General features: G+C 37.3%; 1 protein-coding gene across 3 annotated transcripts in view; it reads right to left on the minus strand.

Moving 5' to 3' along the window:
* The window catches only part of USP32 (ubiquitin specific peptidase 32), a 127,314-nt gene that overhangs the window by 21,792 nt on the left and 78,431 nt on the right, over window positions 1-27,091 (minus strand). For all 3 annotated transcript variants that reach the window (XM_080922202.1, XM_080922201.1, XM_080922200.1), the window contains exons 17-27: window positions 26,802-26,956; window positions 25,495-25,576; window positions 23,680-23,754; window positions 21,807-21,945; window positions 21,509-21,614; window positions 20,301-20,474; window positions 14,323-14,497; window positions 13,758-13,909; window positions 10,779-10,890; window positions 8,175-8,386; window positions 293-477 (exon numbers count right to left, since the gene is read on the minus strand). In XM_080922202.1, coding sequence (XP_080778328.1) covers window positions 293-477; window positions 8,175-8,386; window positions 10,779-10,890; window positions 13,758-13,909; window positions 14,323-14,497; window positions 20,301-20,474; window positions 21,509-21,614; window positions 21,807-21,945; window positions 23,680-23,754; window positions 25,495-25,576; window positions 26,802-26,956 — 1,567 coding nt within the window. The remainder of the gene's footprint in view (window positions 1-292; window positions 478-8,174; window positions 8,387-10,778; window positions 10,891-13,757; window positions 13,910-14,322; window positions 14,498-20,300; window positions 20,475-21,508; window positions 21,615-21,806; window positions 21,946-23,679; window positions 23,755-25,494; window positions 25,577-26,801; window positions 26,957-27,091) is intronic.

Consider the following 27,091-nt stretch of genomic DNA (forward strand, 5'->3'; position numbering starts at 1 on the left):
CTATATAAAACAGATCTTTTTATCACAACATATTCATAAAAGTTACTCTTATTATTTAGAAATCATAGGACTGGGGGCTAGAGAGATGGCTCAGAGCATTGACTGTTCTTCCAGAGGTCCTAAGTTCTATTCTCAACAACCACATGGTGGCTCACAGCAATCTGTAATAGGATCTGATATCCTCTTCTGGTGTGTTATATATCTATATATAACAGTGTACTCATATATAGATCTTAAAAAAGAAAAAGAAAAAAAAAGATATCACAAGACGTAGCTTATCCCCAGAACCTACCAATCCTGTGCATGGTTGCTAGCTTCTTGAGGTGGGAGTGGACTGGCCAGTCGAGATACTTGAATCCAAACTGCATCATAGAGATCTTTTTTCCGGGTATGCACAGTACATGGGACAATCAGTGGCATTCCAAAGAGACTGGGGCGATTCTTCTGAGATGACAGGAAATACAGTTCTGTCCTCATCTGTATGTACAAACAAAAGAAGAGAGCTGATAAAACAGGCTGCCAATTAACACGTATTTATAACCACGTATTTTCTCCCCCCTTCCACCCCCAAGACAGGGTAGCTCTGGCTGTCCTAGAACTCATTCTGTAGACCAGGCTGGCCTTGAACTCACAGAAATCCATTTGCCTCTGCCTCTCAAGTAGAGATTAAAAGTATGATACCATTACCAAGTGGAGACCCATTGAAAGGTTGAGGTGCTGCTCATTTCAGAGTTAACTATTAAATATTAAACTAGGATTCAGATAAATTTCACACACAATGAATCACATGTAAAAACTATTCAGTTGCATAGCTCATTCTTTTTAAATAATGCCAGTAAAAGTCTCCCCATTGTGGTAATGACCACAATAATCACTAGTCATAGGAAGGAAGAATATTGGAGAAAGCAGTTGTGAAAAAAAAAAAAAAAACTAACAAAAACAAACAAACAAAAAAACCCCCAACCATCCTGGGGAACTCTTAAGGCTGGTGTTCTGTTGATCTAGAGAATTTGGTGAAAGACTTCCTTGTGCACACCTAACTGTACTTAGCTGTCAATCAACTTTGTTTCTAATTTGTCCTTTGCTGTTATATTTCTGTTGAATTAATATAGATCTGTTATTCTACTTATTTAAAATACTTCATGTATAAATATGTGTGTGAGTCTGTGTACATTTGTGTGTGAGCACACTTAAGTGGAGACATCAGGTGTTCTTTCCTGCACCTAGGGCCTGTGCTTTCCTGTCTAGTCTGGAAGCCAGCAAGTTCCAGATTCTCCTGCTTCTGTCACTACTCTCCTCTGTCCTCAGAGCTGGGGCCACAGATGTATGTAGGACACCTAGCTGTCATTTGTGTAGGGTGATCAACACTCTGGACCCACAAGTGTGCAACAAGCACTCCCAATTATAACCCATCCCCCCAGCCTTTATTTACTTATTGTCGACACACAGTTTCACACAGGCTAGGTTGGATTCAACTTATTCTTGTCTCCACCTCTTAAATGAAGGGATTATAAGTATGTTAGGTATGTAATTCTCAAGTATTTTATTTTCCCACTATTCACTTAAACCTAAGTTATGGTAGTAGCTTATACCTATAACCTCAGCACTCAGGAGACTGAGGCTAGAAGAATTCCATGGGCTTGAAAACAGGTTCATTTTGATTTTTTGCATTCAATTGCACTGAATTATTTGTCACACTTCACACTAATATCACACTGTCATACTTATCAGATTATAAAATAAATGGCAATTTGGTAGCTTCACTTATGTTTTTACCCTTTATAAAAGCATCTTCTTTATTCTTCAAAAATTTATTTGTATTTTATGTACTTGAGTGTCTGTATATATGTGGACCACATGTGTGCCTGGTACCCAAGAAGGCCAAAAAGAACAGTGGATTCCAGGGAGATAGAGTTGCAGTTAGTTATGAGTAGCCTAGATACTAGGAACTGAGCCTAAGGCCTTTGTGAGAGCAAGTGTTCTTCACTGCTGAGTTCCTCTTGCTCCTTTAGCTCCTCTTGGTGCTTGGCTTGTGAAGCCATACAAACACAAAAATGCACACAAACTGGGGAGCCAACACCCTCTTTGGGCATTGTATCCACATGGAGTGAAGAAATAAATATAGGCAAAACCATACACATAAAACAAAATGTAAGAAAAGTGTAAGAATTCAGACACACATTTAACATTTTTATTAGAATTGTTAGAAAAGTTTCTGAGTCAGTTTGCAGAAAACTAACATCTCCAAATATTTTCTTTTGATGCAAGAACCTCATCTATCATTTTAAATTTAATTAGTATTGTCTGAGTGCATGAGTGTGTGTGGGTGTGCCATGGTATGTGCACAGAGGTTAAAGAACAACTCTGTAGAGTTGGATCACTCCTCCTACTTTATTACTTTATTTTGAAGTGTGTGTGTGTCTGCACCACATATGAGCAGATGCCCACAGAAGCCAGAGGTGTCAGATCCCTGGAATTAGAGCAACAGGCAGTTGTGTACTGCCTGGCATGGGTACTGGGAATTGAACTCACATCCTCTACACAAGTAATATATACATTCTTAATTACTAAGCTACCTCTCTAGTTCCCCAATTCAATAACTTTAAAATATTTTATATAGAGCTGGAGAGATGGCTCAGTGGTTAAGAGCACTGACTGCTCTTTCAGAGGTCCTGAGTTCAAATCCCAGCAACCACATGGTGGCTTACAACCATCTGTAATGGGATCTGATGCCTCTTCTGGTGCCCAAAGAGGCCAGAAGATGGGGTCAAATATCCTAGACCCAGAGGTTGTGAATAGTCATGTAGTGGTGGGAATTAAACCTGTGTCTTCTGGAAGAATAGCAGGTAGTCTTAACTAATGAGCAATTTCTCCAGCAACAATATTTTAGTTTTTTATTATTTTATTTCTAATGTTCTTTTCTTAAATAGATGCTTCCTGTATGATTTGTGAAGTTTATTTGTATTGAAATGGGGTTTTAGATACACAATTTAAAAAATATGGTTTAAGTATTTACAGAGATAAGTGGTGTTCATCTGCCACCAAGATCTGCTTATATCTAAATTCTGTAATTGGTAAATCCAATCTTACTTGGTAAAGATTTTTTACATATGTAATTTTGAGTACTCCCCCACCCCCTGCCAAATTCTTTTCTTGCCACACACCTTAGCTCGTTTATTTTTTGAAAAAGAGTTAGTTTATATTATTTTTATTTGTGTATATGTGTGTATCTCTGTGAATATGCCACATATGTTCAGGTACCGGTAGAAGATAGAAGAGGACACTAGATACTCTGCAGCTGGATTTACAGGAGGTTGTGAGCCACCAACATGAGTGTTAGGTGCCAAACACTTTTTAACTGCTGAGTCATCTCTCCAGCCCAAAGTTGAAGGTCTTAAAATGAGATCAAACGATATAAGAAAAACCGGGTGTCAAGGATCTTTGTAAGAGAAAGGCAGAGACAAAAGGGAAAGTTCGAATACACAGGTAGGAAATGAAATTACATAGCCACAAGCTAAAGGATGCTCAAAAACAGAAGGTAGAGAAGGCAAGGAAGAGTCTGTTTAGAGTCTTTTGGAGGGATCTATCTCTTGGTAACTTGATTTCAGACTTTAGGTTTCTAGACTGTAAAGGAATTTCTGTTAAATCATACTTTGTTTTAATTTGTTATAAAAGTACTTGGAGGGGCTGGAGAGATGGCTCAGTGTTTGAGAGAGCTCACTGCTCTTCCAGAGGTCCTGAGTTCAAATCCCAGCAACCACATGGTGGCCCACAACCATCTGTGATGAGATCTGATGCCCTTTTCTGGTGTGTGTCTGGAGACAGCTACAGTGTACTTACATACAGTAAATAAATAAATCTTTTTAAAAAAAATACTTGGAAAGTAAAACATTAACTCATTTATAGTTTCATTTCCCTCATTATGTACTTAAAGAATTAATGTACTATTTAAAAAACCCACTAATTTTGTTTCTCTAAACATTTTCCTTTCTCCTCTCTCCTAATGTTCCTTTAAACATTTTAAAATATTTTTATTTTAAATTTATTTTTATTTTATGTTCAGTGGTATTTTGCCTGCATGTATGTCTGTGTAAGAGTGTCTGCCATGTCTGCCAGAGCCCACTACTGTTACAGGCAGGTGTGAGCTGGGAATTGAACTCAGGACCTCTGGAAGAGCAGCCAATACTCTTAAGCACTGAGCCATCTCTCCAGCTCCAACAATTTTTTTTAAAAATTTTAAAACAGTCTTACTATGTATGCCAAGGCTGGCCAGAACTCAAGGTTTCAGCAATTTAAGTGCTGAGATTGCAGGTATGTAATGACTTTTATTTTCTTCTTATATGAGCAGGGTAGTATATTTTAGCCAATAAATATAATAAACAAGGATATGATTAGTTTTTTTTTTTTTCCCTCCCCACTTTTTGGTGTTAGGCAAATATTCTACTACTAAACAATACCCTCTAGCCAAACAGTGGCTGGGGTAACTAGTGGGCTCTTGCCATTACCTAGCAACCCAACTCTTTTACCAATTTTATTTTTATTTGAGACAGGGTCTTACTGTATAGCCATGACTGGACTGAAACTTGCTGTGTACACCAGGCTGGCCTCAAACTCACAAGAGATTCACCTGCCTCTGCCTTCAGGGTGCTGGATTAAATATGTACATCACTCCAACTCTTTTGTTTTATAAGATGTTGATATTGAAGTCTAAGGTGTTCAACTGACTATCCAGTAGCACAATTAGAGCTACAGTGAGGTTTGTGCAATTACTGGCATTAATTCTCCCTTTCTTTTTCTAAGCTGCCACTATCTCAACCACTTACTGACCCGCTGTCAAGTCTTTTGTTCTTTTTCACATGTATGTGTGCACACATTTAGGCCCAAGGCTGATAGTGAAAACAATCTTTGTTCACTTTTACCCTATTCATGGAAGCAGGTTCTTTGTTTTGTTTTTTGAGACAAGGTTTCTTTCTGTATCCCCCACTGTCCTGGAACTCCTTCCATACACCAGGCTGGCCTTGAACTCAGAGATCTGCCTGCCTCTGCTTCCTGAGTGCTGCGATTTGAGGCAGGTTGTCTTTTTTTTTTTTTTTAAATAAGGGAAATATAAATATTTGTTTTTATTGGATATTCTCTGCATTTACATTTCAGATGTTATCCCCTTCCACCTTATCCCTTATCCCTTCCATTGACTCCATGAAGGTGCTCTCTCTCCTAACCACTCTCTTCCACCTCAGCACATTGGCATTCCCCTACACTGGGAAAACATTTCTTCGCTGGACCAAAGGCCTCTCCTCCCATTGATGTCAGAGAATGCTATTCACTGCTGCATATGCACCTGGGGCCACGAGTCTCTCCATAAGAACTCATTGGTTGGTGTTTTAGTCCCTGGGGAGCTGTGGTGGGTTCAGTTAGTTGTTAATTTTGTTCTTCCCATGGCGTTGCAGACCCTTTCAACTCCTTCAGTCCTTTCTCTAGCTCCTTCATTGGGGTCCTTGTGTTCTGTCTGATGGTTAGCTGCAAGCATTCTCCTCTGTATCAGTATGGCTCTGGCAGACTCTGAGGAGGCATCCATATCAGGTTCCTGCCGGTAAGCACTACTTGGCATCAGCAATAGTGCTTGGGTTTAGTAGCTGCATATGGGATGGATCCCCAGGTGAGGCAGTCTCTGGATGATCTTTTCTCCAACCCCTGCTCCTCTATTTGTCCTCTATTTATTTCCTCCTTTGAGCATTTTGTTCTTAAGGACTGAGGCATCCACCTTCTTGCCTTTCTTCTCTTTGAGCTTCATAGTTGTGTGAATTGTTTCTTGTTATTCAAGCTTTTTGTGTTAGATTCTACTTAAGTGAGTACATACCATGAGTGTTCTTTTGTGACTTGGTTACCTTACTCAGGATGATAGCTTCAAGTTCCAACCATTTGCCTAGGAATCTCATGAAGTCATTGTTTTTAATAGCTGAGTAGTACCCCACTGTGTATATGTACCACAGTTTCTGTATCCATTCCTCTGTTGAAGGACATCTGGGTTCTTTCCAGCTTCTGGCTATTATAAATAAGGCTGCTATGGTGGAGCATGTGTCCTTGTTAGATGTTGGAGCTTCTTTTGGGTATATGCCCAGAAGTGGTATAGCTGGGTCCTCAGGTACTAAGTACTATGTTCAATTTTCCGAGAAACTGCCAGAATGATTTCCAGAATGTTTGTACCAGTTTACAATCCCACCTTCTCCACATACTTGCCAGCATCTGCTGTCACCTGACTTTTTGATCTTAGCCATTCTGACTGGTGTGAGGTGTAATCTCAGGGTTGTTTTGATTTGCATTTCCCTGATGACTAGGGATGTTGAACATTTCTTTAGGTGCTTCTCTCAGCCATTCAATATTCCTCAGTTGAAAATTCTTTGTTTAGCTCTGTACCCCATTTTTAAATAGAATTATTTGATTTTCTGGAGTTTAATTTTGTATATACTAGATATTAGCCCTCTATCAGATGTGGGATTGGTAAAGATTTTTTCCAAATCTGTTGGTTACCGGTTTGTCCTTTTGACAAGTGTCCTTTACCTTACAGAAGCTTTGTAATTTCATGAGGTCCCATTTGTCAATTCTTGCTCTTAGAGCATAAGCTATTGGTGTTCTGTTCAGGAAAATTTCCCTGTGTCTATGTTTTCTAAACTCTTCCCCAATTTCTGTTCTATTAGTTTCAGTGTACCTGGTTCTATGTGGAGGTCTTTTATCATTTGGACTTGAGCTTTGTACAAGGAGATAAGAAAGGATCAATTTGCTTTGTTCTGCATGCAGACTGCCAGTTGAACCAGCACCATTCGTTGAAGAGGTTGCCCTTTTTCCATTGAATGTTTTTAGCTCCTTTGTCAAAGATCAAGTGATCATAGGTGTGTGTGTGTTCATTTCTGGGTCTTCAATTCTATTCTAGTGATCTACCTGACAGTCTCTGTATCAGTACTACACAGTTTTTATCACAACCGATCTATAATACAGCTTGAGGTCAGGGATGGTGATTCCCCCAGAAGTTTTTGTTTTTGTTGTTGCTGAGAATATTTTTTGCTATACTGGGTTTTTTATTATTCCAAATTACTCTTTCTAACTATATGAAGAATTGAGTTTGAATTTTAATGGTGATTACATTGAATTTGTAGATTGAGGCAGGTTGTCTTAATTAAACCTGGAGCTTGCTGATACACCCAGTCTTACTAGCCAGTTTGCTTTGGGAATTCACTGTCTCTGTCTCCTGAGCTGAAATGACAAGTTGGCCAAGACCCTCAGCTAGCATTTACACAAACTCTAACTTGTGCTCATGGTTGTCTGGCAAGTGCTGTAACCACTAAGACCTCACCTTCCCACACCATTAAAAAAAGGTTTTTTTTTGTTTTGCTTTTTTAATGTGTATGTGTGTTTTTCTCACATGTATGTACAGCACATGCATGCAGTACCCATGGAGGCTCAGAAGACTGCACTGGGCCCTCTTTAACTAGTTAGGGTAAGTCATGAGCTGCAATGTAGATACTGAATTCAAACTTGGCTCTTGTAGAATAGCAGTCAGTGCTCTTAACTAATGAACAATCTCTTGTTTTGCCCTCAAGTTTTTTAATTTAAAACAATTAAAAAAAAATAGCCTTCAATGGAAGAAGTTAGTTTAGTAAGGGAGGAATTACAAAAAAATCTTGTCAAAGAACATTCTTGTGTCCTCCAAAAACCACACAATGGTAATAATAAAACGTTTTCCAAAGGGTCTTACATTTTCGTGGCAGAGATATATAAGCCGATACATATGCAACACACATTTTAGAAAAAGCATTACTTGTGTGTACTGGCTATCCAGCACTCTCTTAGTTTGGTATATCTGAGGCAGTCTTAATATTTAGGTTGAGTTAGCCTGCAACTTGCTATGGAACCCAGCCTGGGCTCCAACTCATGGTTCTCCAGTCTCAGTCTTTCCAATGATGGATCCCAGGTGGGCATCACCTCTTGCCTAGCATTCTATTGCCTACTAATATATGGTAAGGAATGTCATTTCTATAACAGCAATCGAATAGGATATGGATAAGCATATATGATATAATGTGAGTATGTTTAAGAAACATGTAAAAGAGACAAAATAACTCCATTTCACCATTGACAGTTGACACGACCAATAGTAAGTTGTGCAATATTTAACTGACCATTTTTCGGTGGACTGCAATGATGTAGCCTGTAAAGGGGTCATCAGGAAGAGGTGGCATATGACCATTCACTATTCCATTTGTGACATTCTTCTCAGTTCCACATGGTACAACTGTATTTGGCATTCCATTGGGGATGAATATAGGACGAGAAGGATCCCCATTAGCAGTCAGGGTGAACAGTCCATTTGTAGATGGAGAAGAGGAGCAATCTATAAATTCAGAGATGTGCACAGTATCAGAACCTTGTATCACTATCATCTCTGCTCTTTTCTCAAGTATTCTGAGAATCCTGAACATTGATAGTGTTGACTCTCCTAATTCAGGACAGAGAGAATGCACAGACCAATTAACAATTCTAAATTTACTGGCAAATTTAAAGTTTAGAATTTATTTTTTAACTCATGCTTATGACTAAAGGACAACAAAAGAATAGTAGTAACTGTTAAGTAGAGCTTCTGTAACAATCCCATGAGTATCAGGTGCAGGAACAACTCTACCATTCATCTGTCCTTTCTTTTCCTCTAAAACTCTCCATTTCTCTCAAAATATTCTATCCAATCTGGCTATAAGCCAGGTGTTAATTTCTTAATAAAAATTAAGATAAAGGGCTGGAGAGATGGTTCAGTGGTTAAGAACACTGACTGCTCTTCCAGAGGTCCTGAGTTCAATTCCCAGCAACCACGTGGCTCACAACCAATCTATAATGAGATCCGATGCCCTCTTCTGGTGTGTCTGAAGATAGCTACAGTGTACTCATATACATAAAATAAATAAAAAAGATAAAAAAAGATGTTTGAAGCTGCTGAGCATGGTGGTGAATGCTTTAAAAAAATTAAGATAAAAATGCATTCTCTTAGTCAGTAAGGCTGAATCTAAACAGCTACAATTCAAATGCTCTAGTCTATGTAACTGATGGATTCCATATTGGAGGACAGAGATGATAGTTTTCATCACTCAACGATGATATGCTAAAATAGAGAACATGAAATCATCTACTGACTCACCTTCACCATAACTGCTACATGCCAGTGACAAGAGCTTTACTTTTTTTCCCTTTTAAATGATTTATTTATTAATATATATGACTACACTGTCACTGTCCCTAGACATACCAAAAGATCCCATCACAGATGGTTGAGAGCCACCATGTGGTTGCTGGGAATTGAATTCAGAACCTCTGGAAGAGCAGTCAGTTCTCCTAACCTCTGAGCCATCTCTCCAGCCTGAGCTTCATTTTCTATGAAGTAGTTTATAGTAGGAGAATCAACCTATTGATAAGTTGTCAAGAAAGAATCCCTGGTGTGAAAATTATACCTGTAATCTCTTCACTTAGAAGACAGGAGGATCATAAGTTTGAGGATATCTTTGATTAAACAGTAAGGCATAGCTGAGATACAGTGTAACACTGTTGTATAGCATTTTTCCTCCTAATTGAAACATTCTTCCAAAAGGAAAGGGGAGATCCAGAAGATCAGGCAACAAACAAAATGTCACATGTGTGACAAAGTGGAAACTTGTGAGATTCTGAAGCTCCTTTGCAGCCTTATAGAAGCAGTGAGTAAAACTGAGGAAGGAGACTGAACAGCAAATCTGATTAGTATTGTGATTTCTCAGCCTCAAGACGTTCAGAGAGCTTCTGAATACAGATTTCTTGAATCTTCACTATGGCTAGAGTGGGCTTCTTGGTGATGCAGCTGTGTTTTTGAGTCATCCCTGTTCCTGTAAGTAACCCCTCACCAATAGTCCTGTAGTAACACCAATAAAAACTTACTGGTTCACAAAACTGGATTTTGGAGCTGTCATTACTTTTGATCTATTCTGGTTTTACTTTTTGGGGTAAGCAGACATGTGCATGTTGCTTGCATCTTCTTGGGAAAATACTCTTACACAACAGGCTGCTAAGAGGCACAGCGTTAGCACCACAAAAAAAGTATAAAGTAGATGAAGCCAAAAGGACTGAGTGACTAATCATATTAAAGCATGTGTAATAACTGGACAATAAATTCCTATTTAGCTAAATTTGTTGGTTATATTTTCTGGTAGTAGGTTCCTTTCATACTATCTGTGCCATTTTACTGTTACAAAGAGTTATAAGAGATATGAATGTTAATGATATACATATATATATATTATAACCACATATATGTATGTGTGTGTATATATAATAACCACATATATATGTATGAGCTAAGAGCTACCTACTTAGTTTATTATGTCTGAATTTTAAATTTCCCATCATTCAAAAGAAAAATCTGTATCAAATGGTTATTAGAATTCTTAGAAAAATCTCCAGTTGAAGTTTTCTTCTGAGCTCAAAATTGTTTTGAGCACACATATATAAAAAAAGATTTTAACTCTTAGACTAGTGTTTATTATATTTATGTATGTATGCATATATGTGTGTATAAGTACAAGCCACAGCATGCATGTGGAGGTCAGAGAACAATCTACAGGACTCAGTTCTCTCCTTTGGGAGTCCTGAGGTCTAAACTCAGGCCATTAGGCTTACCTGCAAGTCTCTTAATCAGCTGAGCTATTTTGCTGGCCCTAGACCAACATTTAACACTGTACTTATAAGAATAAACTCTATTTCTATCTTACCTGTTTGGACTGGACTGCAAGCTGAAACTGGAGATGAAGGAATAGGAATTTCAAATGCACACAAAAATCCACTCACTGAGAGTCGAACTTTTTGGTTGTCTTGAGGGAAGTTCTATAGGAAGAAAAACAAAACAAACAAACAAAAAAGCAAAACAAGTAAATAAACAAGAAAGAAAAGGTTTTAAACAAAATAGAAAAATTATCTCTGATATACAGCAATTTTTTTGAGACTAGTTCTCATTATGTAGCTCTGGAACTCACCATGTAGATCAAGATGACCTCCAGCTCAGAGATCTGTCTACTTCTGCTAGAACTAAAGGTGTGAACCAACACATCAGTAAAAACAAACAATCTTCTCTAACTGAAGAGAATGCTGGGTAAAATAACTTACAATTTACCTCCCTGCCCAAAAAAAAAAAAAAAAAAAAAAAAAAAACCCACAAAACACTTGTCCCTATCCACAGGAAGAAGTATGCTGTGGGTGACTGGAAGTTTTGCCTTTTGTCTCAACTATCTAAACTGCAAACCCTGACAGATCTATTTACATTTAATATTTAAAAAAATCAACTCAGCTTGAGTGTGATAGCACACACACTTTTATTCCCAACAGAGTAGGCAGATCTCTTTGAGTTCAAGGTCAACCTGGTCTAAGTAGTGAGACTGTGAGACTGTCAAGAACAAAAGTGTCAGTCTGATAAGGACAAGAATTTGCAATTATAGCTTCTTAGAAGGTTGAAGTAGAAGGAAGATGAATTTACTTATTTTCTAATTCATTAGCAGTTTGAAAAGTACATCGTAGTCAACGAGGACTGGAGAGGTGGCTCAGCAGTTAAGAATTGTTCTTGTGGATGATCCAGAATTGGTCCTCAGCATTTACATAGCAGTTCACAATAACCAGAACTGCAGTTCTAGGGGATTTAATGCCCTCTGCTGACCTTCCATTATCTGTAGATGCAAGTCCATTATAAAACGCAATCCTGTTGCATATCAGTTATGCATTCATTTAAATCACCATTACCTAATACTTAACAGAAAAAATGTGATGTAAATAGTTGTAAAGACTATTGTTTAAGGAATAATGACAAAAAAAAAAAAAAAAAAAATCTAGGGCTGGAAAGATGGCTCAGTGGTTAAGAGCACTGATTGCTCTTCCAGAGGTCCCAAGTTCAAATCCCAGCAACCACATGGTGGCTCACAACCATCTGTAACGGGATCTGATGCCCTCTTCTGGCGTGTGTCTGAAGACAGGCTGTCCTGCATTCATATAAATAAAAACAAAACAAAACAAAAAAAGTCTAAACATGTTTTGATGTAGTATTTTATTTTCTGAATTATCTTTGATCTGTGACTTCGTAAGAGACCTAAAGGCTTCTCGTGTAAAGGGCTGATTTATGTTTATGAATATATATTCATAAATATAGACGGAGTTAGAGAGATGGCTCAGAATACTGTCTGCTCTCCCAGAGGACCCACGTTTGATTCTCAGCACTTATATGGCAGCTCACAACTGTTTGTAGTTCCAATTCCAGGGTATCTTCTGGCCTCTAAAGGCACCAGACATGTATGTACATAATACAAAGATATACACGTAGGCAAAACACCCATACATCAGAAAGAGAAAGGCCCATAGAGATGGCTCTGTGGTTAAGAGCACATATTTTCCCAAAGGACCTGGGTTTAATTCCCAGATACCATGTGAGATAACTAGTTCCTGGGGTGCCTCTGAAGGCATCTCCACTCAAGTGCAATACCCACACAGACACAGATACACAATTTAAAATTAAGTTAAATTAAAAAGGGATAAAAATTTTAAAAATATACAAAGTAACCAAAGAAAAATTTTACTGACAGCTGATGGGGGAAATAACACCATAATGTAATGGCTACCCTTCATATAAGCAGTCTTAGATAATTCCCTCCTCTAAAAATGCCACCATCATTTATTTTTTCTCACTCTGGTAGACAATACTTTCAAATTTCTTGATTAGAAAATGGTAGACAATCTGGGTGTGACAGTGAATGCCTTTAATCTTATCAGAAGCAAGTTGACCTCTTAAGAATTCAAGGCCAGCCTGTTTCACATAGTAAGCTCCAGGACAGCCAGAGGTACATAGTGAGGCTCTGTCTCAAGATAAAAAAGAAAAGGGAAAAAAGAAAGACAGAGAGAGGCAGGGGAGGGTGGGGAGTGGGGACAGATGGCAGGCAGACACACATTTTTCATTCTGGTTTAGGTGTGTGAGCCCATGTACGTTAGTCAAAGGAGAACTTTCAGGAGTCAGTTCTGTCTACCATGTGGGTCCTAGAGAATTAACTCAGGTCATAAGACTTGAGGGTAAGTGCCTTTATCCACTCAGCCATCTTACTGGCCCTTGTTTTGGTATCTCTCTTGATTATTAAGTATGGTGGTTTGAGAAAGACTAGCTTATATATAAAAATGTTTAGCCATTACAGAGTGGTACTACTTGAGAAGAATTAGGAAGTGTGGCCTTGCATTAGGTGTGGCCTTGTGAAGGAAGTGTGTCACTGGAGGTTTCAAAAAGCCAAAACAGGCCTATTATTCTTTCTTCCTGCTGCCTTTTGATCAAGTTGTAGTTACTTCTTCAACAACATATCTGCTTACATGCCACCATGCTCCCTACAGTGAGTGATAATAATGAACTAAACCTCTGAAATTGTAAACAAGCCTCAAAAAAAAAAAAAAAGTGCTTTCTTTTATAAGATTTTCTGTGGTCATGGTGTCTTCAAAACAAAACAGTGACTAAGACAGAAGCTGGTCCAGGGTGTGGAGCCTGACCATGTTGCTTGCTGGTGGGAATGTAGACTTTTGGGATTAGGAAAGCAGTTGATCACTTAATGGGCCATTCTAGTAGGAAAATGGAAGGCAGTGGTGCTAAGGTTAATGTGGACTATAGGAGCCCAGCAACAAAATATTGACTGAAGAATAAAGCCAGATTTTCTAGAAAGAGCAACTAATATTACCTTTATGTTAGAACTATGCACTTCTGCAAAAAGGATTTGTTCTGATTTAAGTCCACAGAGATCACTCAGCTGCTTTTTCAAACCTGTATACTTTTCATCCATATTCAACCTTAGTCCATATCGTATGGGGGTAGTACCATCTAATTTAATTACTAGTAAGGAAAAAAAAATTTATTAGTAAAATGCATATTACAATAAAAGTCTTACATAATGGATATATCTAACTTGCAAATGGCAAACATTCAAGCTTACATTTTTAAATATAAATACTAAAATAAAACAGGAATAATTCTGAATAATACAAGATTTTCTTTATGTTTATCTGATAAAGAAGTCTGATCGGCTTTACAAGCTTTTCTAAGTTTCTTTCATGTCTGGAATTTAAAAGAAACATCAACGATCACAGCAACAGCCTTCAAACCTTTGAAACCTAAAATAGTGCCTTAATGTGGATTATAACATGCTGACTTCTCACATTTATGAAAACTCACTGCAAAGACATAACTATGAATTCAGGCTACCAAATAAAGAAAATGAATCAGTTTTTCAGAACTCTGTGACTTACCTGTTATTTCTAGATGCATGTAACTGTCCATTGGTAGTGGTAAAGACAAAAAATTAAAAGGGTCGAATCGGACACTTATATGCCCACATGTCTTGCATTTGACTTGGGATCTTAGCTGTCCATGGAACAAGTCCACAACAATTGATCTATTTCTCCTTAGATGGTTGTCCCAGGCCTATCATGGAAAAGAATCAGAAAATTTTGTTTTCAAAATTCAAAAAAATACAATCTAAAAATACTGGATAAGTATACTGGACTTAAACTCTAACCATAGAACACTCTTGTTCAAATTTAAATTGTGCCATATATATTTGTGATCAGAACATTGCATTTCCCCACCTTTTATAAGAAACTCAAAACCAAGCAGTGCATGGCTGGTGCACATCTTTAATCCTAGCACTCTGGAGGAAGAACAAGCAGATCTCTGTGAGTTTGAGGTCAGCCTGGTTTACACAGCAAGTTCCAGGATAGTCAGGGCTTCATAGAGAGCTCTAATTACACATCATATATTACTAAAGAAAACCAAATAAATTACAATAATGTGTTGTATCTTTTTGAACTGTTGGCCAAAGCTTATTGCATAATTCCCCCAAACACTACACATTATTGCCACTATTACTGGTTACCCTCCACAACCTGATGGTAAGACCCTATTGCTGGAGATACCACATTATGTTCCTGAACATAAAGCAATTGCAACTGGTTCTTAACTATAAGCTTCACCTTCAATGACTTGTGTTTACAGTGTTAGAAGGCACTATAAATGCTATAGGAAAAGTAAACATTAATATTACCTAATCTTATTCAACTATGAACCTTGTGAGCTATAAAAGTGACCCATTTGCAAGATATATCAACTTATGCAACAGTGGCACAAATGTATTAAGTTTAACCAACTACCTTTTGACTGGATAGGCCTGCTCCATAAGATAGAACCCATACTTGATACTGTTAGTAGGGCTAAGAATCTGAGACTAGACAGGTCATAGGCCCTAGAAGAAAACCTGTAATTTTCTATTAAGTGAACATAGCAAAGTGACTCCCACCAACATATTGTTATATCCATAGAAGGTCTTACTGAGCCCTTATCAAAGAAGTCTCTTTTTGCAGATGAGACTTAAGACAGAGATCCATAATTAGACAACATACATACAGTAAGAGGCTCTGGAGAGCTCATTACTAGATAGTATGCCTTTATCACACCCCTCTCCTCAAGCCTCAGGGATCTATACAGAAGATAGGGAAAAAAGATTACAAGATCCAAGAGGTGAAAGATGAACTAAAATAAACCCCAGTGTTTTCCAGACACAACATGACTAGATGCACATACGAAGTCACAGAAATCGTGACTGTACATACAAGACCTGCCGAGTTTAAGCCAGGTATCATCCTAGCACAGAGAAGGGAAGAGGGTATAAATCTAACCCCAATCAAGAAGCTTTCTGCAGTTGATAGATACTAGAAGTGTCAAACTAGTTATCTTAGTTATCTTGAATGGACTGACACTGGGTATGTTGACCACATCCCAGGGCAGGCACACACTCAGGAATAGTTAGCCAACAAAAACCAAGCCTCCATGTTAACCTAATGTCTTGGTGCATATCTGTATCAATTCCAGGAAGTAGAGACGGGAAGATCTCTGGAGCCTGCTGGCTAGCCAGTCTGCCAAAGCAGCAAAGTTCAGTGACAGACACCATCTCCAAAATAAGGTGGGACACGGGGAAGACATCCAACATAAACCTCTAGCCTCTATGTTGCCGGTGTATATATACACTGCCCAGCTTACCCACCAAAAGGCATTAAAAAAAAAAAAAAAAAAAAAAAAAAAAAGAGTTGCTTAGCTAAGTAGGTAGAACACAAGACTTTTTTAAAAACAACAATGTCAAGAAAACAAAACGGCAGCCAACAGATTGGGAAAAGATCTTTACCAATCCCATATCTGACAGAGGTCTAATATCCAATATATACAAAGAGCTCAAGAAGTTAGACTTCAGAGAATCAAACAATTCTAGTGAAAATTGGGGTACAGAGCTAAACAAAGAATTCTCAATTGAGGAATATCGAACAGCTGAGAAGCACCTAAGGAAATGCTCAACATCTCTAATCATCAAGGAAATGCAAATCAAAACAACCCTAAGATTCCACCTCACAATGGTCAGAATAGCTAAGATCAAAACCTCAGATGACAGCAGATGCTGTTGAGGATGTGGAGAAAGAGGAACACTTCTCCACTGTTGGTGGGATTGCAAGCTGGTACAACCACTCTGTAAATCAAACTGGTGGTTCCTCAGAAAACTGAACAAAGTACTACCTGAATTCCACTTCTGGGCATATACCCCAAAGATGCTACAACATATAATAAGGACACATGCTCCACCATGTTCATAGCAGCCTTATTTATAAAAGCCAGAAGCTGGAAAGAACCCAGATGTCCTCCAGTAGATGAATGGATACAAAAATTGTGGTATATTTACACAATGGAGTACAACTCAGCTACTAGAAACAATGACTTTATGAAATTCCTAGGAAAATGGATGGATCTAGAGAATATCATCCTGAGTGAGATAACCCAGTCACAAAAAACAGACATAATATGCAGTCAGTGATAATTGAATACTAGCGCCAGAAAGATCTGAACACCCAAGAAACAACTCACAGACCATTTGAAGCTCAAAAAAGAAAAGGCCAAAAAGTGAAAGCCCCAGCCCTTCTTAGAAAACAAAACAAAACAAAACAAAACAAAAAACAAAAACAAAAAAAAAAAACCAAAAACCAAAAAACAGTAAGCGTATAGCACCCTCTCAGAGTGGGGTACACCTAGACCTTAAATCATTAATAACTCAAGAGCTAAGAAGAATTCCTAGACAGATACAAGATACCAAAGTTAAACCAGGACCAGGTAAACCATCTAAATAATCCCATAACACTTAAAGAAATAGAAGCAGTCATCAAAAGCCTCCCAACCAAAAAAAGCCCAGGTCCAGATGGGTTCAGTGCAGAGTTTTATCAGACATTTATTGACGACATAATACCAATACTCTCCAAACTATTCCACAAAATAGAATCCGATGGAACACTACCTAACTCATTTTTTGAGGCTACAATAACCCTCGTTCCTAAACCACACAAAGACCCTACAAGGATAGAGAACTTCAGACCAATCTCACTTATGATCATTGATGCAAAAATACTCAACAAAATCCTTGCAAACCGAATCCAAGAACACATCAAAACAATCATTCACCATGATCAAGTAGGCTTCATTCCTGGGATGCAGGGATGGTTTAATATAAGGAAATCCATCAATGTAATCCACCATATAAACAAACTCAAAGGAAAAAAAAAACACATGGTTATCTCACTATATGCTGAGAAAGCATTTGACAAAATCCAACACCACTTTATGTTAAAAGTCTCAGAAAGAACAAGAATCCAAGGCCCATACCTAAACATAATAAAAGCAATATACAGCAAACCAACAGCCAACATCAAACTTAATGGTGGGAAACTTGAAGCAATCCCACTAAAATCAGGGACTCGACAAGGCTGCCAACTCTCCCCCTACTTATTCAACATAGTACTGGAAATCCTGGCCCGAGCAATTAGCAAAAGGAAATCAAAGGGATACAAATTGGAAAGAAAGAAGTAAAAACATTACTATTTGCAGATGACATGATAGTGTACTTAAGCGACCCCACAACTTCCACCAGAGAACTCCTACAGCTGATAAACAAGTTCAGCAAAGTGGCTGGATATAAAATTAACTCAAACAAATCAATAGCCTTCCTATATTCAAAGGACAAACATGTGGAGAAAGAAATTAGGGAAAAGATACCTTTCACAATAGTCACAAAAACTATGAAATACCTTGGTGTGACTCTAACTAAGCAAGTGAAGGACCTGTATGACAAGAACTTCAAACCTCTAAAGAAGGAAATTGAGGAAGATCTCAGAAAATAGAAAGACCTCCAATGCTCATGGATTGGAAGGATCAACATTTTAAAAATGGCCATCTTACCAAAAGCAATCTACAGATTCAATGCAATCCCCATCAAAATTCCAACCCAGTTCTTCATTGAGTTGGAAAGAGCAATGTGCAATTTCATCTGGAATAACAAAAGACCTAGAATAGCGAAATCCATCCTCAACAACAAGAAAACATCTGCGGGAATCACTATCCCTGACCTCAAGCTATATTACAAGGCAATTGTGCTGAAAACTGCATGGTACTGGTACAGAAATAGGCACATGGATCAATGGTATAGAATAGAAGATCCAGAAATGAGCCCTCACGTATATGGTCACCTGATTTTTGACAAAGGAGCTGTAAACATTCAATGGAAAAAGGATAGCTTATTCAACAAATGGTGTTGGTCCAACTGGCACTCAGCATGCAGAAGAATGAAAATAGACCCTTTCTTATCTCCTTGTACAAAGCTCAAGTGTAAGTGGATCAAACATCTCCACATTAAACCAGGTACACTGAAACTATTAGATGAGAAAGTAGGGAAAACCTTAGAACTCATAGGCACAGGAGAAAATTTCCTGAACAGAACATCAATGGCTCGAGCTCTAAGGTCAAAGATTGACAAATGGGACTTAATGAGATTACAAAGTTTCTGTAAGGCTAAAGACACTGTCAAGAAAACAAAACGGCAGCCAACAGAGTGGGAAAAGATCTTTACCAACCCCACATCAGATAGAGGCCTAATATCCAAGGTATACAAAGAACTCAAAAAACTAGACACCAGAGAATTAAACAACCCTATTAAAAATGGGGTACAGACTTAAACAAAAAGTTCCCAATCAAGGAATATCAAATGGCTGAGAAACATCTAAGGAAGTGCTCAACATCCTAAGCCATCAGGGAAATGCAAATCAAAACAACCCTGAGATTCCACCTTACACCAGCCAGATTGGCCAAGATCCAAAACTCAGATGACAATAGATGCTGGCGAGGATGTGGAGAAAGAACACTTCTCCACTGTTGGTGGGGTTGTAAACTGATACAACCACTCTGGAAATCAGTCTGGCGGTTCCTCAGAAAAATGGACATAGATAGTACTACCTGAAGTTATTCCACTTCTGGGCATTTACCCCAGAGATGCTCCAACATACAACAAAGATACGTGTACCACAATGTTCATATCAGCCCTATTTATAATAGCCAGAAGCTGGAAAGAACCCAGATGTCCTTCAGTAGATGAATGGATACAAAAATTGTGGTACATTTACACAATGGAGTACTACTCAGCTATGAGAAACAATGACTTAACAAATTCTTAAGAAAATGGATGCATCTAGAGAATATTATCCTGAGTGAGATAACCCAGTCACAAAAGAACAGACATAATATACAGTCACTGATAATGGAATATTAACCCCAGAAAGCTCTGAACATCCCAGAAACAACTCACAGACTGAGTGAAGTTCAACAACAACAAAAAGAATATATTTTAATTAAAATAGTACTGTATCACAGCCCCTTTCCTCCCTACAGCCCCTCCTAGTCTCTCCTATCTCCTCAAATTAATAACCTCTTTTCCTATATTATTGTTACATATATACATATGTGTATGTATATGTACCCACAAATACTCAACTACAACCTTAAAAAATGTATTCGTATACTTTTATGCAAAAATGCTGAAAATTTGTACATTTATCTTTGTTTTTTAAAATTAAAAAAAAAAGGTAGCCTTGTGGCAATTTTTGGTATTTATCATTGTTTAATCTATACACACCACAAAAACTTTGACTATTTCCATGTTATGTTTTGTTTTACATGTACTTTATGCTTATTATAACTAGTAAGATTTCAATGCATACTATCAAACCTTTAAAAAAAATCAAGTACTGACAAAAATATATTCATATAGTCTTATGCCAAAATGCCTTTAAAAATCTGTACATGTATCTGTTTTTTAAAATAAAGTTGTAAGAAAAAAAGGAAACAATGACACTTAAAACTAACAAACCTCTGCAGCTACTTCCCAGTCCGGTCGGCCATCACTGTCTTTTAGTTCCACATATGGTTTCTCATGGACTCGGTTGAGATCTTCATGAAGACCATCCAAGAGGAAAGCCAGAAGTTCTTGGGAGTCTTGCTGCTGGAACCCATTAAACCTGGGAGCATATTTTGCTATGGTCCACTATAAAAATGAGAACTGTCACTATTTCCTATCCTATAAAATTTAAAATGATCATGTTCCATAATTTAATCATAGAAAAGCATCAGAAAGAAAATAAATGACACAATATTAAGTCTTCCTTTATTTCACAAACAAGTTCTAGATAAGAGTTTATTGTAACTTTAATCTCAAGTGACCAAAAAAATAAGAGGCATTTTGGCCAATGATACTATTTGTGGTACCAGGAATGAAAATGGTCCCCATAAACTCACAGGGAGTGGCACTATTAGAGGGTGTGGCCTTGTTGGAGAAAATGTGTCCCTGGGGGCGGGCTCTGATGAAGCTTAAGCCAGGCTCAATGTTGCTCTCTCTTCCTGCTGCCTTTGGATAGAGACATGGAACTCCCAGCTCCTTCTCCAGCACTGTGTCTGCTTGCATGCTACTATGCTTCCCACCATGATGATACTGGACTAAACCTCTAAATTGTCAATCAGCTCCAATTAAAGTTTTCCTTTGTAAGAGTTGTTGTGGTCATGATGTCTCAAAACAGCAATAAAACCGTAAGACACTACTGAAGCAAACTGCTCTTAATTTATATTTATAGAAATGGTAAAATGGCAATTCCTCACACTGAAAGATTTCCTAGTCTATATAAATGTTTTCTTCTATTTACCTACTCGTCTTGTTTTAGCTTTTACTGTTAGAGGCCTAAGAGCATAGTGTTTAACTTTCAGGCTTTACAAACAACTTAGCAATGTTAGTAGCCAAAGAGTACCAAAAGGGTTTTCCCTTCATACAAAGAAAGCAGTTGGTAAGTTTGTAATATGAACAATATCTCAAAAAGGGACTATTTCTTTTATCTTTTCTTCTTGTTAACTATATACACAATTGAATTTTCCATTTACTTGAACACATACAAATATTGGGTATCTAGGTTACACTTAGTGAAAGAATTTTTAAAATTATTTAAAAAGCTAAACAGAGAAAATGTAATAAAGGTAATAAAAGAACAATTAAGGAATTACACATTTTCACAGTATTTTTAGTCTGCTTACCCGAAGCTTTAAGGGGGCAACATTCTTCTGAGTTCCACTCCAAAGTTCCTGCACCAAATCACCATAGCATTTAGCCATATGGCCTTTCATACCAATGGGATTTGTCCTAGAAGTTTCAGAGAAATATTTATTGCCATAGTTCACAATTATGTGGGCACAAAATAGGTCTTTATTTCATATTTGATAAAGCAATGGCACAACATTTCCTCCTTAAGGTTAAATGAAGTGGAGATTTAAGCCAATACTAGATTAAGATCAAAGCTACAAAAGGTAAACTGCCAGTGAGTTAAAAGATTACCTGTTGAGTTCATAAAGATGTCTCCCTGAGATAAAGTACTGTGTCAGTGGTTGTGTGTTACTAACACACTGGATGCTTGAGTTCATGAAGCATGTGTTTCCCAGGTTACTCAGACCTGTGGCGCCCTTTTCTGTGGGAACTGCAACAAATAATATGAGACAAAAGCCTAGCAATAGTAATATTCTATGGAATGGTTATTTGTATTCAATTTAGTTATTCTGGTTTTTCTATCCTTTTTCTGGACAGAAACTTACTGAATAGCAGAAGCTGGCCTCAAACTAGAAACCCTCTGCATTAACCCTCCATGTACTAGCATTATAGGCATGTGCTACCACACTTTTCAACACTGTCATTCAAAAAATCATTTTAGTCAGATAAATGGTGCTTATCATTTAAAAATATTGAATCTGAGTATTTTATGTAAGTTTTTCATAGCGTGCTTTGCCAAGCATGATGATCCTTGCTCATCTGTGACCTAGAATTGTTTATTGTGGCTGCTGGTATCTCATGTTAATCATGGTAGCACACATGCATAATCCCAATACTTGGGAGGTAGGAGCAAGAGGATTAGGAGTTCAATATATGATCCTGTTTAAGACAAGAAAAACACCCTACAGTTAAGTTCTCCAAGGATGTTTTTATGTTGGGCATGTTTGTACACACCGGTGATCCTAGTACTAGGGAGGTTGCTCTGGAAAAATCATGTACTCTGGGTCATATAGTAAAATCTTAGATTTAAAAAGAAAAAGAAATTTAAAACAATTAAAAAAAAAAATAAAGCCAGGCAGTGAGTGTGCATGCTTTAATCTCAGCACTTGGGAGGTGGAGCTAAACTAATTTCTGAGTTCAAGGTCATTCTGACCTACATAATGAGATTCAGGACAGCAAGGGATACACAGAAAAAACCCTGTCTCAAAAAAACCGAACCAACCTAACTTTGAGGGGTGGTCCAAGTAACTAACTAACTATATAACTTATTCTTTGAGGATTGGTACAGTAGTTAATAGCACTTGCTGCTCTTCCAGAGTACCTGGTTTTGATTCTTAGCACCCATGTAGAGATTCACAACTGTCCAGACCCAAAGATATACTAATGTTGAACCCTGAGGGTACCAGGCATACCTGTGGTGCACAGATATAACATTCAAAAGCCCATACACATAAAGTAAAAAAATAAAATTTAAAAATTAAAAAAATTATTCTTTGAGGATTTTATGTATGTAATACAACACCTTAACATTTCCTACCAGACACTGTTTTGAAGACCAGAGTTCGATGTGGTTTTCTTCCTCAATAGCATCTACATTTTACTTTTTATGACAAGGTTATAAAAATTATGCTCCCTTATTGGCTGGGCTACCCAGCCAAGGGTCCTATTTTTGTCTCCCCACTACTGAGATTACAAGTGTATACTACAGTGCCTGAACTTTTACATGGGCACTAGTGATCTGAATTTGGGTTCTCACACTTGTATGATAAGCACTTTATCATCTGAGACACATTCCTGGCTCTTACTAATTTTGTTTGAAGACAGGGTCTTACTGTGAGCCCAGGCTGGTCTAGAATGTTGCTTCATCTCAAAAGTGCGGGTTACAAAAGTATATCACCACCAGAAGTATATCATCTGGTATATAAAGTATTTATTTTCAGAGTGAGAAAGAAATCTGAAAAATAACTTGACAGAGTTTACGCAACAAGAACAAAATCCAAGTAAGTTTAGAACTGTCTCTCAGCCAGGTTTGGTGACAAACACCTGTAATCTTAGCTTTTCAGGGGCAGGAGGAGGATCAAGTGTTAAAGCACAGCCTAGATGACATATTGAGAATATCTTCAGCTACAACAAATAAGACTATAAAAATAAGATACTCACTTACCTTTATGTCTATCTATTTTGCTACTGTTTGCTATAAAGGACATTTCTTCAGGCCAACTCATATCTTTGTTTCGAACTAGAAAGACAAGTTGGAATATATTAATTTATTATTCAAACAATTCATATTCATTCAAGTTCTATGTTACAAAAGTTACTGCTAAGTCAGAACTTAAGCAAAAAAAAAAAAAAAAAACCAAGAATATTTTAGTAACTAGCCCTGAAACCACTGTAAGACTTTTTATCTTTTGAGTGTTTCATGTAGCCCAGGCTGGTCTCAAACTTGCTATTTGTAGCCAAAGTTAATCAGTCTTCACTTCCTGAGTGCTGGGATTACAGGAACACAACACTATAGCTGATTTTACATGGTGCAGTAATAAAATTAATGTACACTAGGTAAGCATTCTACTAATTGAGCTACAGTATTACTTTTTTTCATTGATTTGTTTTTTTTAAGGTTTGTATACAAAGTAGTGGATTTTATCATCACATCTTCACACATTATTATAGTTTGTTCATTGCTACTCTTTCTTCTGGGCACCTTAAAGTTATAATGTACTACTTCAATTACCAACTTAAAGAAAAGTTACATTGAACTGTCTTAGTTAGGGTTTTACTGCTGAACCAATGCAAGTCTTATAAAAAGCAACATTTAATTGGGGCTGGTTTATGGGTTCAGAGGTTTAGTCCAGTATGATCAAGATAGGAACATGGAAATATACAGGCAGGCATGGTATAGGAGGAGCTGAGAGTTCTACATCTTCATCTGGAGGCTGCTAGTGGAAGACTAACTTCCAGGCAGCTAGAGTGAGGGTCTTATATCCCATATCCACAGTGACACACCTACTCCAACAGGGCTACACCTTCTAACAGTGCTACTCCCTGGGCTGAGCACATATGAACCCTAACATTAACCATCCAACAACAAAAGTACATCAAGCTTAGATATAGTAAAATTTTCCAAACATCAGAATTAAGAAAACCTTTTTGTTAAACTTACAATCACTGATTGAGGTAATCGCACCTAGCAGTATTTTCATGAGATGTTATGGGGAAAGATATAGCACAATTTCAACAACACCAATGTGCCAATGTGCCCAACACCACCATTCAGCCCATGGCTGAATGGGGAAATCACACTGTTGGTGAGGGGTCAGTGCTGATGGATAATGGAAGTCTAAGAGAGGAGCTTAGAACAAAATATAGCAGGATGCCTCACATGTGTGATGCCCTAGGATCAATCTCCAGTATCCTAAAATATTGGTATATTCATTGAAACTTAAAGTGATAGTCTGAAAATTTTATAAAACTTCATCAACTTGCAACTGTATATACTTGTTGCCATCCACATTTTCCTTTCCTCAGGTCAGCCTAAGACTACAAATAGTCAGACTGTTCTTCTTTTGAAAAAAATCTAGCAGATTCTAGATTCTAGAAGTCCTGAGGGTCTACTTTAACATAAAAAAAAATGTAATAATATCTTGAAGAAATTTTAAGATGGGATTTCTAGCAAGTGATTCTTTAAAATTTTACCCTAAACTAAAACTCTATGCCATCATCAAGAGGCAGAGGCAAGAGGATCAGAAGTCACAGATTTTCCTCATCTATTCTGTGAGTTCAAGGACAAACTGGGCTATCCGCTATCTCCAAAAAAAAAAAAAAAAAAAAAAAAAAAAAACCCAAAAATAAATACCAAGCCAAACCACCACGCCAAACCTACCAAAAATCCCATAAACAAAACCAAACCCTCCCTCATATACAGTACTGCAGCCATAGCTGCTTCCCCAGTCTAATACATATGCACATTTCCATTTTGTACCTTCAATTACCAGGTGCTGCTCATCCTGGATTTTCAAATATTCCAACCTATGATCTTCATCATCCAGAAGAGTCAGGTAGTTCTGTAGAGGGGGAAATGTGTTTGTTATTTTGAAACAAATCCAATAATAAAAATGAATTGACAATTACTATTCCTTTGCACTTACATAATTCATGTTACAGATATTTAGTTGTTCAAATCTATAGTTTAGGTGCCAAAGTGAAGGAATAATATGTTCTACCATTTAAAAAATGTTCTCATGTTGTTGAAACAAAATTTTACCTAATATTTGTAGGGAGTAGAGAGGTAATCAAAGACCAAAGTTCACTGAGACTATAGGACTTACAGAAAAGAAATCTTCATTTCTCCTTTCTGTGAAAACTGGGGAATCGAGCATTAAGTGACTTGCCTCAGTTGCACAAAGTGGCAAAGTCAGAATTTAATTCCTGGCAATGTGACTTTGTAACTTGCAACAGAATTTACCTGTTGCTAATAATTTTCCTTTCTTGGTCACATAAACTGTTCTTTTAATTACTGTATGACTATGTTTCTCAGTGGTGACTAAAGTAGGACATAAAAAAGAATGTTCTAGGGAACAGTGAACTGGGAAAACTATACTTTTGAACTAGCTTCAGAGTATAAGCAATAATGAAATACTGGAAAAAACATAAAAGCATTTGATAGCATTGCCTCTAAGGAAGACAAAGGTTAGAGATGAAAATGAAGAATTTTTACTATGTACTTTGTATTTTTAATGTGTATAAACAACTTCAAAACAAATCTAACAAGAAATCTATTTAGGTTAAAAAAAATTGGGCTAAAGAGATAGTTCAGTGGTTAAGAGCACTTGTTTTTCTTTGCAAATTACCAGGGTTCCATTCCCTGCACCTATATGATCGTTTACAACCCTCTATAACTCTAGATCATCTCTTCTGGATTCCATGAGCACCAGGCATGTAACAGACATACATGTAGGTAAAATACAATGTAAAATCAATTTGCTATTCCTTTATAATGCAACAGCAATCTTTTTAAGATGGTACAGTTCATGTTGATCAACTGTCACAATCTCAGGAGACAAATGTTTGCATGCATATATGCACAACTTAAAAGTCTAAAGTTTTCACTGATATTCCAAGACATGGCATTTAGCATAACTACTACATACAAACTCTCATGTTTACGAACTATAATTTAACTCTTTTTAAAACCCATAGGCTAGCATATAGTGGACAAATGCTCTACCACTGAACTATAATCCCACCATGATTTTAACATCAGATTTTTCATGACTCTGAGAAGCTTACCTCACTATTGTATAGCCAAAGTCGCATATCTTCCTCTTTAATACGAAGCCTTTGAGACAGATATTCATGAATTTCCTTGATGGTTTGCATTCTACTAAAACAGCCTGTATAGGCTAACACCCGCTTTAGAGGAGCATTTGGAGAGGGTACATTTCCTATAGTTATAATAATCACCATAAGGGAAAAGAGAGACATAAAAAACAAATAGACAAACAAACATAACACATTAGCCTCAGCAACGGTTGACCAAAGTGATTTAGGAAATAATGATGAGTAATAAGTAGTATAGA

Source organism: Micromys minutus, assembly GCF_963924665.1.
Source record: "Micromys minutus genome assembly, chromosome: 10".
Classification (NCBI taxonomy): Eukaryota; Metazoa; Chordata; class Mammalia; order Rodentia; family Muridae; genus Micromys; species Micromys minutus.